This window comes from Periophthalmus magnuspinnatus, chromosome 12, assembly GCF_009829125.3.
Source record: "Periophthalmus magnuspinnatus isolate fPerMag1 chromosome 12, fPerMag1.2.pri, whole genome shotgun sequence".
NCBI lineage: Eukaryota > Metazoa > Chordata > Actinopteri > Gobiiformes > Gobiidae > Periophthalmus > Periophthalmus magnuspinnatus.
In genome coordinates, this window is record NC_047137.1 from 16,822,697 (window position 1) to 16,838,252 (window position 15,556).

The 15,556-nt window shown below is 40.4% G+C and overlaps 1 protein-coding gene across 1 annotated transcript in view; it reads right to left on the reverse strand.

Moving 5' to 3' along the window:
* Positions 1–141: 141 nt before the first annotated feature.
* kdm5a (lysine (K)-specific demethylase 5A) overlaps positions 142–15,556 on the reverse strand; it is a 33,184-nt gene continuing 17,769 nt past the window's right edge. The window contains exons 15-29 of the mRNA XM_033976361.2: positions 14,622–14,803; positions 14,305–14,429; positions 13,211–13,361; positions 12,645–12,765; positions 12,209–12,385; positions 11,455–11,633; positions 11,212–11,350; positions 10,948–11,127; positions 10,299–10,859; positions 10,059–10,217; positions 9,706–9,834; positions 9,433–9,580; positions 7,980–8,200; positions 6,665–7,132; positions 142–2,713 (exon numbers count right to left, since the gene is read on the reverse strand). Of these exons, the coding sequence (XP_033832252.1) occupies positions 2,408–2,713; positions 6,665–7,132; positions 7,980–8,200; positions 9,433–9,580; positions 9,706–9,834; positions 10,059–10,217; positions 10,299–10,859; positions 10,948–11,127; positions 11,212–11,350; positions 11,455–11,633; positions 12,209–12,385; positions 12,645–12,765; positions 13,211–13,361; positions 14,305–14,429; positions 14,622–14,803 (3,246 nt within the window). The 3' untranslated portion in view covers positions 142–2,407. The remainder of the gene's footprint in view (positions 2,714–6,664; positions 7,133–7,979; positions 8,201–9,432; positions 9,581–9,705; positions 9,835–10,058; positions 10,218–10,298; positions 10,860–10,947; positions 11,128–11,211; positions 11,351–11,454; positions 11,634–12,208; positions 12,386–12,644; positions 12,766–13,210; positions 13,362–14,304; positions 14,430–14,621; positions 14,804–15,556) is intronic.

The window sequence follows — 15,556 nt, forward strand, 5'->3', positions numbered from 1 at the left end:
CGAGACAAGCCATTTTTAAGCAAAACAAAATGGAGACACTCTGACGGCCGAGCCTGCACCAGGAAAGTTACACGGTGCGGCTTTAAATACACTTTTTTACAATATATAGTTTGAAATGAGTTCACATGAGGCAGAAAATGTACCCTCCTTTAACTATAATTTGACTAGTTAAAGAAATAGTTTAATACAGGTGAGAAAACAAAATGCCACAATCCATCATCTTCATTGATTAAAAATTATTTACAATATAAATAAAATGGACACACCCAAACAGGACAGATATACATGTGTTTTTTTTTTCCCCCTAGTATTAAATCCCATACATTTGAAATACATTTTGAGTGGAATCGCCTGGAAACATCGCCTGGAAAAACTAAACAGTCTATTTGTCTGTACATACAACAGTAAATGTCATGTATTTTAACAGGAACAGTAGTAAGAGTTCGGCTGGTGGACGTCTAAACATCTATCCCAAGCAAAAATATGAAGTTTTGTGTTCATCGTAATATCGTTAACGCGTTTCGCACCTTGAGAATGCGTGATGAGAACGTTTCCGAGGGTTTTGTGCACTGCTGTAACGGTTTGCATTTCATTGGATGGCACGGTTACCATGGCGACTCGATGCACGTAAAATAGTCGGTTTCCAAAAACAGACGTGTCGTTATAAAAAGGCGTCGTGGGCCTGCAGTTTACCGTTTGTGTAGCGATGCTTTAAAAGTCCTATGTATTTCACAATTATTTCAAAACATTATTCAAACCTTCCTTGGAAAAAAGATCAATAGACACCATTTTAATTAATTATTGTATTTTTTTGCACTCACTGAACTCCTTACTAAACACTATATCGCCTTTTTGTTCAATATATGAAGTAGGATCAGTATCTTTTTGGGGTTTTTTTGCACTAGGGAACATTTTTGGTCATTTTTTTTAGCTGTATGATCGGATTTAAGCCGTAAAAATCTGAATTTATAACTTGTTTTATTCATTACAGATGCAAAATAACAACAGAAGTGTTTCATTCAGCTGTTTATTTCTTGCAGTTCATGATTTTTTTAACGATATTACACATTTAGAGTCATCTTTGTGGTTTAAATCTGCTCTTGGGACTCAATTTAGTTTAAATATTACCGTTTATCGTCTATATTTACTTTAGAGATACATTGAACTTCAAAATACGTTCTCGTGACAGGTCTACTCACTGCCAAAGACGTTTTTAGATGGTCTAAACCTGCAGAATACTAAAATAAATGGAATAAGCTTCATATTTTATTTTAATAGTTTCATTTTCCAGATCAAGGTTTAGTTTGTTTTCATACCTGACACTTTGTTCTGCTCACTAGCGCCTCACAGTGGTCACGTGATGCTGCGGTGACGTGTCCGGTCAGCTGGTTTAAACAGGTTTGGTGCTGTCCTTTCTGCCTAAAGAATCTATTAAAATAAAATTAACGGAAGACCAGATGAACCTCACTGATTGGACGATTAAGCTTCATATTTGTTGTGGTCCGTCACTTAAATGAAGCCCAAAAAACAAAACGCCTAAACGAGACTTCAGTTGTAGATCGCAATTCTTGGCTTGGAGTTTTTTTCGAGTTCAGACTTCGGAGGAACACATTTGGATAATTTGTGTGTTTAAAATCTCTATAGCTGGCCATGTTTCCATATTTCGTGATATATTCAGTGATCGATAACAGAAAAAACATGGCTGACAGCACAAGTTGACCATGATATTTGAAAGGGACTCGTTTAAGGACACAAATCAGCTCCAGGTGAGTCCGACTGCGTTTAAACCATAGACTGCATAAAGAAGTGGACTGAGTGAGTGTGAAGTCACCTCCAGTCAAATGAAGCTAATCAAGGCTAGCAGTTATAGCGGCTAATTTGGAGACGAGTTCAATATTTGGAATTCCACTGGCGAGTATCATAGCAACCAAAGAGCCAATCCAGAGTGAGGCTGCTGAAAGTAAAGCCACTTCCCACCTACATTGCTGGTTTAGCATCGAGCAGCCGCTTAGCAATGTCAATCAAACTTGTTGCTAACGCTAGCAGAAGCAACTTTGGGGAAAGAAGGCGCCTGATTTGTCTGTTAATAATTTTAATATCTTGATTTACAGACAAAAAAGTGAAATAAAAACTCCAGGATCATGTAGAGCGGGTTAGAGGAATGTAAGTTTTTCCACGTAAAGTGAATTGTCGCCATGATCACTTCCTGTTTGGACCGCGGCGGCTAGCAGGTTAGCCATGTCCATTTATATATACAGTCTATGGTTAAAAACTTGACTCGAACTTGAGTAACTTCTGAACTTCGAGCGTTGCCATAGAAATTAGCCATCCAAGGAATAATGCATAATGTCGTTTGAAAAGTACCCATAGTTCATAGTGTCCGTACGTAGCTAGAGTTGCATGTATGCTAACTGCCCTGCTGAGGCTCTGGTTGCTGTTGCGAAGGGACAGAGCTCATTTTGGAGGCGGACCACGACGTTGACGCAGACGGCTGGATACTGCTACAAACCGCGTGGGACAGTAAAAGTAGGCTCTCCTCTCCGGACACCTCCTCCACCGCTAGCGCCCCCTCCAGGCCCAGCTCTGACCCCACGGCCTTATGGGAACAGTCCACACAAATGTAGTCCTCGTTTTCGGCCATTTCGCACGAGACGCCCACGCAGACCTGGTGGAACCACTCGTCGCAGCCGCCGTCGCACTGCACCCAGTCCACCTGGAGACACGAATCAGACGTGAAAAAGGACACACGAAACAAGAGCGCAAGAATTTTAATAATAATAATAATAATAATAATAAATGTCAGACTTGTTGGAATACTTTTTTTTTTTTTTTTTTTTTTTTTTTTTTTAAAGGCAAAATCAAATCTAATATAAAAAATATAAAAAGCTAAATTTTTTTAAACCTGTCAACTAGGCTAAATAAGTTACATGTTTAACTATTATAGAATTAAGCTTTGTCATAAGTGAAACAATGATCTGGACGAGAACATCACAGATCAGAGCAGCACCACACCCTCTCGTTCGTTCAGTGTTTTTTTCCTTTATTTTTACTACTTTCCACATTTTATTCATCAAATATATAAAGCAAGATATATGGAGTTATGTAGCAACATAAACAGCTTCGTCGAAAAATATTTAGTAGATTTATTTCACTTTTTTCCATGTTTCTAGCTTCATAGATTTGATGTCTTTTTTATTTTTACTACTTTCAACATTTTATACACACACAAACATCAAATATATGAAGCAAGATACATGGAAGCATGTAGAAAAGAAAAATGTTCAATAACACATTTTTTTAATTTATATTTTCTATTCAAATTTGCTTGGTTGAAAAATATTCTGTAGAGTTATTTAACTTTTTTCTTTACTGCATAATTCCATATATCTTATTTCATATATTTGATTATGTTTTCTGTGTGTATATAAAATATAGAAAGTAGTACAAATAAAGAATCCTCTCATTCAGTGTTTTTTTAAATCTACATTTTAGATAAAAGTCAAAGACATCAAATATACGTAAGTAAGATATATGGGATTATGTAGTAAAGTCGAAAAGTTAAATATCTGTTCAATATTTTTTGACAAAGCAAAGGATGGATATTTTGAGGATTTGAAGAAAATATTAAAAAAAAACTATATATCTTATAAAATGATGTCTTCTGTATGTGTCTAAAACGTAGAAAGTGGTAAAAAAGAAAACACTGATTGAGAGCGTGTGTCCAAACTTTTGCCTGGTCGTGACTCGTCTGTGTATTTTCCCCTGAAGTCTGGTGGTAAAAGTGCTCGTCTATCGTCTCTGCTGGTCCCATTATCTCATTATTCGAGGTTGTGACTTTCGTGAGGACTGTGCCGCGGCGTCTGACCCTGCTGAAGTTTCACATAAAATACTTTCGCAAAATGGCTTTGTGTTTAATTCTTTAAAATAATTGGGAGTCAAAGTCCAAAAGCAGCATTTGGACATTCTATATAAAACAGTAATGTGACTCGCAATCTATGTTCAAAAATGTGAATCTCATAGACAGACATATGAATTATACTAGAGATGGATCGATATCTGCACTTTTTTAGCCTATGGGATTTTGGCCTCAAGTTTCCAGGGCAGGTCGATATTTTGTTTTGGCCTAAAAACACACACAAATCTTATATTTAACACAAAGAGATACCTGCACAAAACATGAACACACAGCTCTCTTATGGGTTAGTGGCGAAAAAAAACGGGCTGTGGGTGAGTTTTTAGTAAATTTAAACGACCTAATTTGGATAAAATAATCTAAAAAAAGCCCCTTAATATTGACCCAAAAATATCGGTAGTGGTAAGTTGGTCTGAATTCTAAACAATTGGTATCAGACATGGAAAAACCCATATTGTCCATCCATCCATTTTCTTCTGCTTATCCAGGAAGTCCCAGACCTCCCTCACCCCAGACACTTCCTCCAGCTCTTCCAGCCCATAACGGTCGATCTTTAAATTATGCTATAAAACTCATATCGTATTTCAAGGACAAGCAAAACTGGATCTTTTGGCGCCACAAATACAATTTCATAATCTGGTAGTGAACTCGTACACTCACCTGCTCCCGTTTTTAATGTTTTAAATGGATTTATGTGTTTTGTTTTGTTGTTTGTTTGTATTTTTTCTGTATTTTGAACAGGCCGCCCATGAAAAAGAGAGTCTAAGTGCGCACTGGGTCTCCGTAAATAAAGGTAAATACATAAAAATAAAATCCTAAAAAGAGGTCAATAGCATAAACCCATAAACCCCAGTCCCACCAGCTTGAACTGCCCTGCTCTGATTGGTTGACCGACGGAGGCAGAGGGAAAGAGGACGAGCCAATAGTTAACTTAGTCTCTTGTTTTTTGAGTTTTCCTCAAAATGAGCTGCATGGAACAGTCCTGTTAATACGTTATGTGTAACTCTCTTTAAGGTGTTCCAGTGCGGTTATCAGCTGTTGATATTCAATAAAGTTACATGTTCAATTTGACAAACGTTCGTTATTAACTTTGAAATATTCTGTGTCATTGTCCGAAACTCGCCTGGTCTGGTCAAAGCAGCTCCTGAAATAACCCGGAGGGAGAGTTTTGTGAAAATAAGCTAAAATATATACGGTATGTACAGCCCAATAACTGAGCCTTCTGCAGCCCCGACAGGACGGGAATAACGTTTACAGATTCATCACTTGTGGAGAATTACAGTGCGTCCATAAAGTCTCTGTACAATTTAAAACATGTATAACAAAAGGCAGTTGATCAGATGCGTTACTCAGACTTGTCCTGTCGCACTCAGAGGTTTCCAAAGTGTTAGGACTGGATTTCTCGCCATTTTTTCGCTGCATCAGAGCTTCATCAGCGGTTCAATCACATCTGTATCTTTGGCTTTAGTTCAGTAATGTCCCGTATCGCTGTTCCATACACGATATCTTTAACACAGCCCCGTAGATACAAATCGTGAGATCCGGAGAACCTGGTCCGTCTCTTCAATCAAACGCTCTGGAAACGTTTGATTGAGGAAACTCCTGAACACGCAGACCCCAGTGTGATTAAAACTTTTATAACCACTGAGTAAAAGAGATAAAATCTAATGGATACATCTCATCAACTGGATTTGTAACTACATTTTTAAAAATTGTATAAAAGACTCCGTGTATATTTGGTCGCCATGACAATTACATTACATCAGATTAGTAAAAAATAATATTCAAATGTAAATCTCAAGTTGGATTTGATTTGGAATATTAATTTTAATTTCAGACGTTTTGACCAGCAAAAATATAGGGGGTAAGACTCATCAAACTCCAGTCAGATTGGTTTAAACTACTGAAATAATCTAATTGGTCAAAACTACTCAAATCCAAATTAATATTCAGAATTCGAGTCATCTTAAAAAGGTCCATATTATGTAATTTCTAATCTCTGTTCTAATTTCCTCATCACAAACAGACCTGGAGTGGTGTTTTGTTTCATTCACACAAGTTTAACACACAAACAAACCTGCATATTTAGGCTGAGTTCTTCTCTCAAACAGAAAACACTCAGTTCCACCTTGTGATGTCATCATGTGGCGATACAGGAAGTGCTCCGCTGTGTTTTTAAACTCCACACACCTTCATTTCTAGAATCATTTGGATCATTTCAGTCCTGAAATTGCCAGTCAACTACTGAACTAAAGGTAAAAGGAGTTGGAAACTACCACTTGATGACATCACAAGGTGGAACGTCGCATTTTGATCTTTGTAGATGTAACAGACTAATAATAAAGTGTGACTCAAACATGTGTGAGTGAAACAAAACACAACTCCAGGTCTGTTTTTGAGGAGGAAACGGCATTAGAACACGACTTTAACCTCACGAGAGTCAAATTTTGAGTAATATAGGACCTTTAAGTACTTTTTTTTCTGAATTACTTAAAACTAGTAAGTAAATCAGAATATCTTAAAGACCTTTTTATTTAGAAAAGGCTATTGCTGATGTTTTTTTAGCATTTAGCAATTCGTATTGGTTTAAAGTTATTGTTTTATTGTAGCACTCTAAGATTCTATGGAATGAAGAGTGCATTATAAATAAAATGAATTATTATTATTATTATTATTATTAACTAGTGGCCTAAACAGTAAACTGCGCGAGTACGATTGCTCTAAAAATCCTCGAGTCCTTTTGCACATTACCTTGTCTTTACAGGGGCGCTGGCAGTTCTTGGCCGCACACACGGCGTTCTCATCGTTGGAGTCCTCTGCTCCAGACCAGTCGTACTTCGAGGGGATGTCCAGTATCTTCTTCTCTTTCCTCTTCTCAAATCCCTCTCTTATGGCCTCCGCTTTAGCCGCCGCCTTCTCTTTCCTCTTCCTCTCTTTCTCCTCCTTGGCTATCCGTTTGGCCAGTTGCTTCATCTCTCTGTTCTTGTCCAGGCTGAGTTTTAGTTTCTTCTTTTTGGGTTTCCCTCCCAGTCCCAGCTCCAGACCGACCCGTTTAAAGTCTTTGGGTTTGGGTGGTCTCATTTCGCCGAGTCCCGAGGTGCCAGCAGCGGCCGCCATGAGCATGTGGTGGTGCTCTGCTCTCTCCAACTTCCTCTTTTTCTTCTTCTCTGAATCCTTCAATTTGATTTTAAGGGGTTTTTCCATCAGGGAGTCGTCGGGCTGTGGAATAGACGTGGACAAATTATTCACAAGAAAAACTGACACTTTAGGAGTGACTTTTAATGTAATTTCAGATTTTTATGATTTTAAACGGTCCTATATTATGCTCAACTTCAGTTTAGCGTAACCATGACACATTGTTTTCTCGATATGTGAGTAATCCTGCCCTCTGCTGGTCAAAGCTGTGTCCTGCATCCATCCACAGAGCTCCTATATCGACTCTTGTGAGCTTTAAGTCACGTTATAATGCTGTTACCACCTCAAAAACACATCTGGAGTTGTGTTTTGTTTCATTCACACATGTTTGAGTAATCCTTTATTAGTCTGTCTACATCTCCAAACCTCAATATGCTCTGTTCCACCTTGTGATGTCATCAAGTGGTAGTTTTCAAGCCAACAGCTCCTTTTACCTTTAGTCCAGTAGAGATTGATTTTTCTGTTTGAGAGAAGAACTTAAAAGCCTAAATATGCAGGGTTTGTGCGTTAAACATGTGTGAATAAAACAAAACACAAATCCAGGTCTGTTTGTGATGAGAACATTGCCCAATATATAATAATATTTAAAAAAAACCTATAACTGGAGTTTAAGACACTTGACTAAACCTCACATACAGTATAAAGTTTCAGACCTATAATAACCAAACATTAAACCAAACGATGTCCCTATATCCATGAGTCAAATATGTAATAATCAGGAGCGCGCTTTGAGTGAGCAACGATGTAATATAATAAATAATGTGTTTTTTTCCATTTAAAACTCTGATAAAATGATTTTCAGTTGTAATACACAGATTACAGTTTCTCTATGGACAAAATCTCACTGCACATTGACCCCCACACACTGTACCTCCATGACCTGCAGGAACCTCTCCTCTGAGGGCGGGTGCGTGGCCTGGAGGATCCTCCAGATGTGCTGGGTCTCGTCCAGGGACACCTCCAGCAGGTCCCCCAGCATCATGAGCTCCTCCAGCTGCGCTTTGGCCTGAGGGGACAGCTCCAACACCGGGGGCTCCAGGCTGCGCGGGACCAGGGGGGACTTACGGGGCTGCTTACGAGGAGTGCTCACGTCTGAAACAGGTCAGAGAAAGGATTCGGGGTTTAAAAGAGGAGGGCTCAGGAAGTATCAACTCAATTTTATGAATAAATCTTGAAAGCGCTAGATTATTGGTTATTTTAATTCCCGCTCAGACCAGTGTAAGGCAAGGCAAGGCAAGTTTATTTGTACAGCACAATTAGTACACAAGCTAATTCAAAGTGCTTTACAGAATAAGAAAGACATTAAAATCACACAAATCAAAACATAAATAATCACCCAATCTGCAACTCTCTCACCCACTCGTTTGCACCCTTAAAAAACTCTCTCTCGCACTCTTTAAACACTGTCTTGCTCAGTTTAAGAACTTTCCCATTACTTTACAAAAAGCTTTCCTGTCACTTTACTATTTCTAATAAAAGTCCATACCAGTATACCATTGTTTTGTTGTATGAATGTCTAGATAGTAAAAGCCAAAAGTTAAATCTGTCAACTGAACAAAAAGTTGTAGGAGTAAAGACTTTTCCCTTCTCAACAAAGCTGCGCCGTCAGTTCTGGTCAGATTACTGCTGGACACTTCCTAATATCTGTGTCAAGACAGGAGCTATCTGCACTTTGTTTACGGTTTCTGTTTTTGGCTACGTCTATTGAGCTACAGTAAGTGTGCACTGTGCCTGAGTCATAATTAGCATATTCATTCAATGCTTAATGAGTGCTTTCATATCCATTGACATCCTGGTTAGCTCTACTGTTTTCGTTGTTTTCTTTGGGTCTGAGGATGGAGGTTATAGATGGGGGATAGATGATGTCCAAGGCCCTGGTCCTGTTCAAAGAAGGATTGTCTTTCCTAACAAAATGTGCTTCTTTAACTCCCCTCTCAAACCATTTTTTTCTGGCTAAAATCGGTACTTCACCATCCTCAAAAGAGTGGTTAGTGGCTTGGAGATGTGTTGGGTGAGTGAGCTACTGTTGGTGGTCAGAGGGCCAAATGGCACATACGACAAAGGCAAGTCACTTCTGTAGCCACGCCTGCCCTGAAAAAGGCCGAAGGAAAGAACTAGCAAGGCTTCCAACCTGCACTAAAGGTTCCTCTGACCACCACCAGCATCTCACACTCATAATCCACCTTCCTTATGTATGAATGTATATGTATTGCCTAAAGAAACAACAACAGTGAGCACTGGTCAGAGTAGGAATTAAACTGTAGACCTTCAGGCTGTTCCAGTACTACTAAATGTGCCGTTATGAGCGAGTATATTTATCTTACTTTGAACACAGGACTTGGAGGCAGAGGAATACGCATGCTCTGCACAGAAGGAGGGCGTCGTGGTCGGCCACATGTGACTGACAACTTCCTCCGATTTAACTGGGATCTCTTCATCACAGAAGAGGTAAGGCTTCACCTCCCCAGGGTCCTAAACAAGAAGATTACATCAAAAATATAGGTTTGGAGTTTTTTACATAAAAGTTGAATTATTTTGACTACTGGTTAAACTAATGATGTCAGTACTAAACAAGCAGTGCATTTAGAAGAACAGACCTTCATGTCATAGCCATAGGTCTCACGGATGTCTTCATCCGAGTCCGTCTCCTCATCGTCGTAGTCCACAGACGGCCGCGGAGACGTGGCTCTGCTGAAGCCCGACTGCTGGAAAGTCTGAATGTGACCCTGAAATGGACATGATGAGGACATGGATTATAAACACAAAGCCACTCTACCTGAATATAATTACATTTGATCTGTAAATTATTTTATAGTGGTTGACTAAAAAGGTGAGCTCCTCAGGAAAATGTATGTGTGACTCATGCGTGCTTCTCTTTACATTCTCAAATAAATAGTGTGTTTGCTCAGGCACATTTACACCATTATCACGCAGTATTTGTGTGTAATACCTGTAGATCAGGGTTAGCTGCTGCCTTCTGAAGCTCTGCGTTGATAATTTTCTCGGTCTTCTCTCTTGCTGCTTGTTCGACCATGCGTTGGCTCAGCACAGACAGTTTTGCCAGGGCAGAGGACAGCTCCTCTGTGGCCAGAGCCTGTCGTGCTCTGTCCTGTAAACAGTGAGATCAGGGGATTACATCCTTAAACTGTATGATACACTCATTATGTAATAAAGAGCATTAGATTTGTACCTGCCAGCTCATGGCCCTCTCAGTGAGACACTGCAGAGCCTCCCCCTCAGGCAGACGCACAGGTAACTTCTGTAATAAAACTAACAGTGACAGAATGGTCTCCAGCCTCGGCCTTCGTGACCTTTGACATAGTGGACACAGGAACTTTGAGTCTTTTCCGTTGCTCTGCCAGCCCGCTCCCAGCTTCTTCTGGGACCCGGTTTTAGGCAGAGGGACACACGCCCCGTGAAACCAGTCCTTACACAACTCACACTGCAGCATGAAGCCACTGGCCGTCTTTCGGCACAGGCAGAACTTCACCTCCTCTATACGATCGGCCATAGCCATTTTGGCCAAATTAGCAGCTCTGAGAGAATGTATGGCCTCTACTTCTTGATGCTCTTTGGCTTTAAAAGCTGCTACGACAGTGGAGGGGTCTCGGACCTCCTCCAGACTCTCCTCCAGGTCACTCAGAGCCTCGGGGTCCAGGCCTGCTCGCTCCTTCTCCATCAACTCCTTAACACGTTTACGTTTGCTTTTACTGTTGCCATAGATGCCAATATCCACTCTCGGACTCAGGACCTAAGAGAAAACAGGACCAAGGCCAAGTTAAGAAGAGGATGATGTGGGGCATAAATACATTATTTCATAATAAGAATCATTAACGTACCTGCAGTAGAGTGTATGTGGAGTTCTTTTTGAGGAAAGTGCGGGCGGTCCTCTCTCTCCATGCTCGAGCTGCAGACACCTGAGACTCCACCTGGACCAGAGGGTCTAATCGTACGGGGATGGAGCGGCCACGGGCCAGAAGGCTCTCCAGCTGCTCCAGGTAGGCATAACTGTTGCCACTCTGTATGACACAAAGGGGTAACTCTTATTAACAAATTATACAGCAGAGACTGAAAATATAAGTGCACTACTACAACTGTGCTACCTGAATGGCATCCACTTTGAAGGTCCACTCTCGGGCTTTCTGTAAGGCCTCCTGCAGAGCTAAAATATTGGGCAGGTATGCAGGGATATTCCTGGCTTCAAGCACAATGCTCTCCAGAGTCTCCATGCTATGGCGAGGTCTACACCAACACACAAGAACAGTTTTTAATCAATATTTATTTATTTGTTACTGATGGACATGCCACTGATACGCCCTCATGACTGTCTGTATGTAGATTATTACCGAGCCTGCAGACAGGCCCTGGCCTTGTCCTCCCAGCGCTCAGACACAGTGAGGATCTCCTGGAGTTCAGCCATGGCCTTCTCCACAGCGTGATGAGGAGCCAGCCCCACACCAGAGTCTATCAAACGCTTCATTAGCTCCAGTGTCACTCTGTAGGGCTCAGCCAAGGTCACACGCACCTGTGATTTAGACAGATGTAGATATCAGCTTTAACCATTGAAACATCATAACGACCAAATCGCAAAAGATAGAAATTATTTATGCCATTTTCATTGTACATGACAAAATATCGGTAATTTCCCAAAACATGAGGATCTTATTACAGCCGGCATGTTCCACACAGGTAAAACAGGGAAACACCCAGGAGACAATATCCTCTTATTATGTAAAAAAGAACAAACAAACAAACAAAAAAACCCCCCGCTAACCCTGGACTTTATACCTCTGATAAACATGTTAATATATCTGTCTTTTCTCAAATGTTAATGCAACTGGACATGTTTAAAATGAAACTAACGAACTACAGCTGTACTAAATGTGTTAAATGTGTTTCTTTGATTAACATGATGTACAACAGAAGGACGGGCCAAGCATGGAGACAGTGTTTACTACTGTTTTAGTCATTTTGAAAGCTCTAGCCAGCACCACGTCGCCACTTCTACCTACAAATCAAATCACAATCACATGACTTGACAGAAAGATTCCAAATCATCCTAAGCCTTGTTATAAAGTGACTTTAGTCTCCGTAGCTGACCTCGTCCAGCCAGCGGGCCTGCTGCAGCTCCTGTTTGAGTCGGGGCAGCTCGGGCAGCTCTACGTCCAGACCACTGCCCAGGTCCAACAGACTCTGCAGCTTTGACGAGTCGGGCATCTCGTCTGACAGCGCCACCTGTGCCCGCTCATGGAAGTCCTCCACATTCTCCAGCAACTCCTGGAACAAATATTTTAACTGTTGAGTGATCCGTTGAGGTTGTATTAATGTGACGGTCAAATTCTTTGCTTTGTTTATGTTTAGAAGGAGTGAATCTGATCAGACTTTATTTTAATATTGTTTTTGAATGACTATATTATTGGCATTGTACAAGGATCTGTTGTTGTATTTTAGTAAATGTATTTCTTTATTTTGACAAGTACACATTTATACGTTTACGCTGTACCCAAATAAATACAATTCCATCGAGTATCTTTACCTTAACTTGTCTGATCTGGCTGATGATGCAGGGCAGGCGGTAAAGCTGGTCCACAAACGCTTTTAATTCATCTACTGTCAGTTTCGTGCGGTTTTTGCTGCTTTCCGAGCGCAAACGAGTGCTGCAAAGATACACAAATACACATGGAGACATTTTGAAAATCTAGGGCAGCAAGATATGAGGAAAACAACAACTACGGCAACACAATATATACGTATAAAGATCAGATATTTTTACAAGACTGGATAAATAATGGTGGGAATTCATAACATCATTTAAATATATTGGTTTTATTACAATTTCTGAGTTATCAATCATATTATTACCCCAGTGGCTTTGAAGAATGGGTCAAATGCATTTCCCCTGGCCTTAACTTATCAAAGAGCCTGGTTTTCAATATAAAGAATAAGATCCAAAAGGTTTTTTCAAACGTTTAACTAAGATGTTTTTACTACACCATGTAATCAAAAGGGAAAACTATGACACATTGACGTTTTAATGACCATAAATAAAACTGTACATTATATTTTTGCGTCACAGTGTAGTCATGACGACGCTCCACTGACCTGTGCCTCTGTTTCCGTCCGAGCAGCAGCTGAGCGACAGAGGAGCAGGTCTCCGCCTCTTTGACCATTTCTCTCAAGCGGCGAAACAGCGCGTTCTCTGGATACTTCCTGTCCTCTGCGTCCTCCAGCAAAACTTTCAGCTCGATTAGATCTAAAGAAAAACAGGGATGAACCAATAATGATAAGGTAAAAGTGAATACAAAAATATGATTGGCAGTTTAGTAGTGCACCGAGCTGTTTGTAGAGTTTGAGTTTATATTATCACCTCAAATCTTTGTCTGGGGAGATTACACTACACGTCTGGATCATTTTTAATGGTAAGGCAAGACACTTCTGCTTTGTGTGTGAACTGTGCTATACAAACAAAAGTCGTAGTAACAGAAATAATCACAAATAATCATCATAAAATTAAGAGAAAAGTGCAGAATAAAACTCTTTCAGTCATATGCACAGATAAAGAGAACAGTTTGGAGCCTGGATTTAAACATTGTCAAAGTTGGTCCGGGTTTCGTCCGGGTTTCGTCCGGGTTTCGTCCGGGTTTCGTCCGGGTTTCGTCCGGGTTTCGTCCGGGTTTCGTCCGGGTTTCGTCCGGGTTTCGTCCGGGTTTCGTCCGGGTTTCGTCCGGGTTTCGTCCGGGTTTCGTCCTCAGAGTGTGAGATGGTTCATGTGGCTCATGTGGGAGATGTTCTTTGGTGCTGGTCCATGGAGAGACTTGTTCACACAAAGCTGCTTTAAAGTCTATTCTCTGAGCCACAGGAGCCAGAGACCTGAGCCACAGGACACATGTGTTTGTACTTCCTGGTTCTAGTCAGGACCCGAGCAGCAGTGTTCTGGATGTACTGCAGCTGTGTTAACGCTCAAACTGTCTTATAGATTTACTCCAATAAACTACCACTTGTAGAGGTGGGAGTTATATCAAATACAGAAAAACATCCTAAATAATATGGTTAATACACGGTTTAGTAGAAAGATGTCACGAATTCAAATAGAAGAAGAAGAAGAAAGGAAAATAGGCCATTTCTCAGTATTGTGAATAAGCTTTGTTTTAATTTGTGAAAAATTTAAAATGTAACTAACTATAAAAGCACGTTACCTTTCTTGTTCTTCTGGTCTGCGCCTAAGGCCTCAGTGACTCTCTTTGCCCATGTGTCGTAGGACTGAGCTCGCATTTTGACCCCGTACAGCATGTTCGGAAACTCCTCCAGGTCATAGCGATATCTGAAATAAATCATGGAAACAAATGGAATGATTAAAACACAAATAGGGCTGCAACTAAGAATTATTTTGGTCAAACTGTTACTTCCGTCTTCTTCTATAAACTACTCAAATTAGACTTCGGACAGAGCAGTGAGCACTACCAGAAAAGTACCATAGTGCAGCTTTAAATGTGATAAAAGAGGCAGAATTCACCTGAGACATTTGCTGCCCATGGCACAGTCGCAGAGTTCGTTGGCGTGGTGGAGACAGACCAGTCGATCGGGGCTACAGGAGCAGGTCAGGGCCGACAGGAAGCACGTGGTTTTACATTTATGGCACTGACGCTCATCATCGGGAAGCAGCTCGAACACCTCCTGCTCTGATGACAAAACCCCCTGGATAGAGACAAAAACATTACTAAAATAAAAGGCAAACATGTGACTCTAGGCCTGGGACGATACTGACATTTTGTGTGATGATTACCATGGCCAAAATAATTGCGATTAACGATTATATCAGGATAATTAATCAAGTTGCTGCCAGTTTAAAAATGTTCTGGATATGATTCATTTTCATTTTAATATTATGAATAAGTTCCATGTTTAAACACTTTTATAATATTGTGCTTTATTATCAGAGAAAACAACTATGATTTAGCAGAGACTAGTACGAATAAGCAGGGCTGTCAACTGAAATTTGGGAGCCCTGGGCAATAAATCTCACCCTCTAAAACAAATTAACAGGAAAAGGGTCCAAGTTTGAGCCCCCTAAGACCCTGGGGCCCGGGACAACAGACCCCTTTGTCCCCCCTTGTCGACACCCCTGTTGATAATTAATTTTTTGTGCAAATTCTGGAGATATAAATGTGATCATCTTTGCGAATTAACTCACATACATAGATCATTATTTAATTTTATGTTCTGTTCATTGTAAACCCCAATATTGGTCTAAAACTGCTTAAGAATTTAAAACGTGTCAATTGGCTTGTTCAAAATGGCCAGATGTATTTGTTGCTCCTGGTTCAAGCGCGTACACAGCTGTCGGCATATGTACTATAAAATACGTGCAAACTGACTTTCTGCACACCGATGCCTCGAATAAAACTCAAATGTGTATGAATAATTACTCAAAATACAACAGAGTAAGCT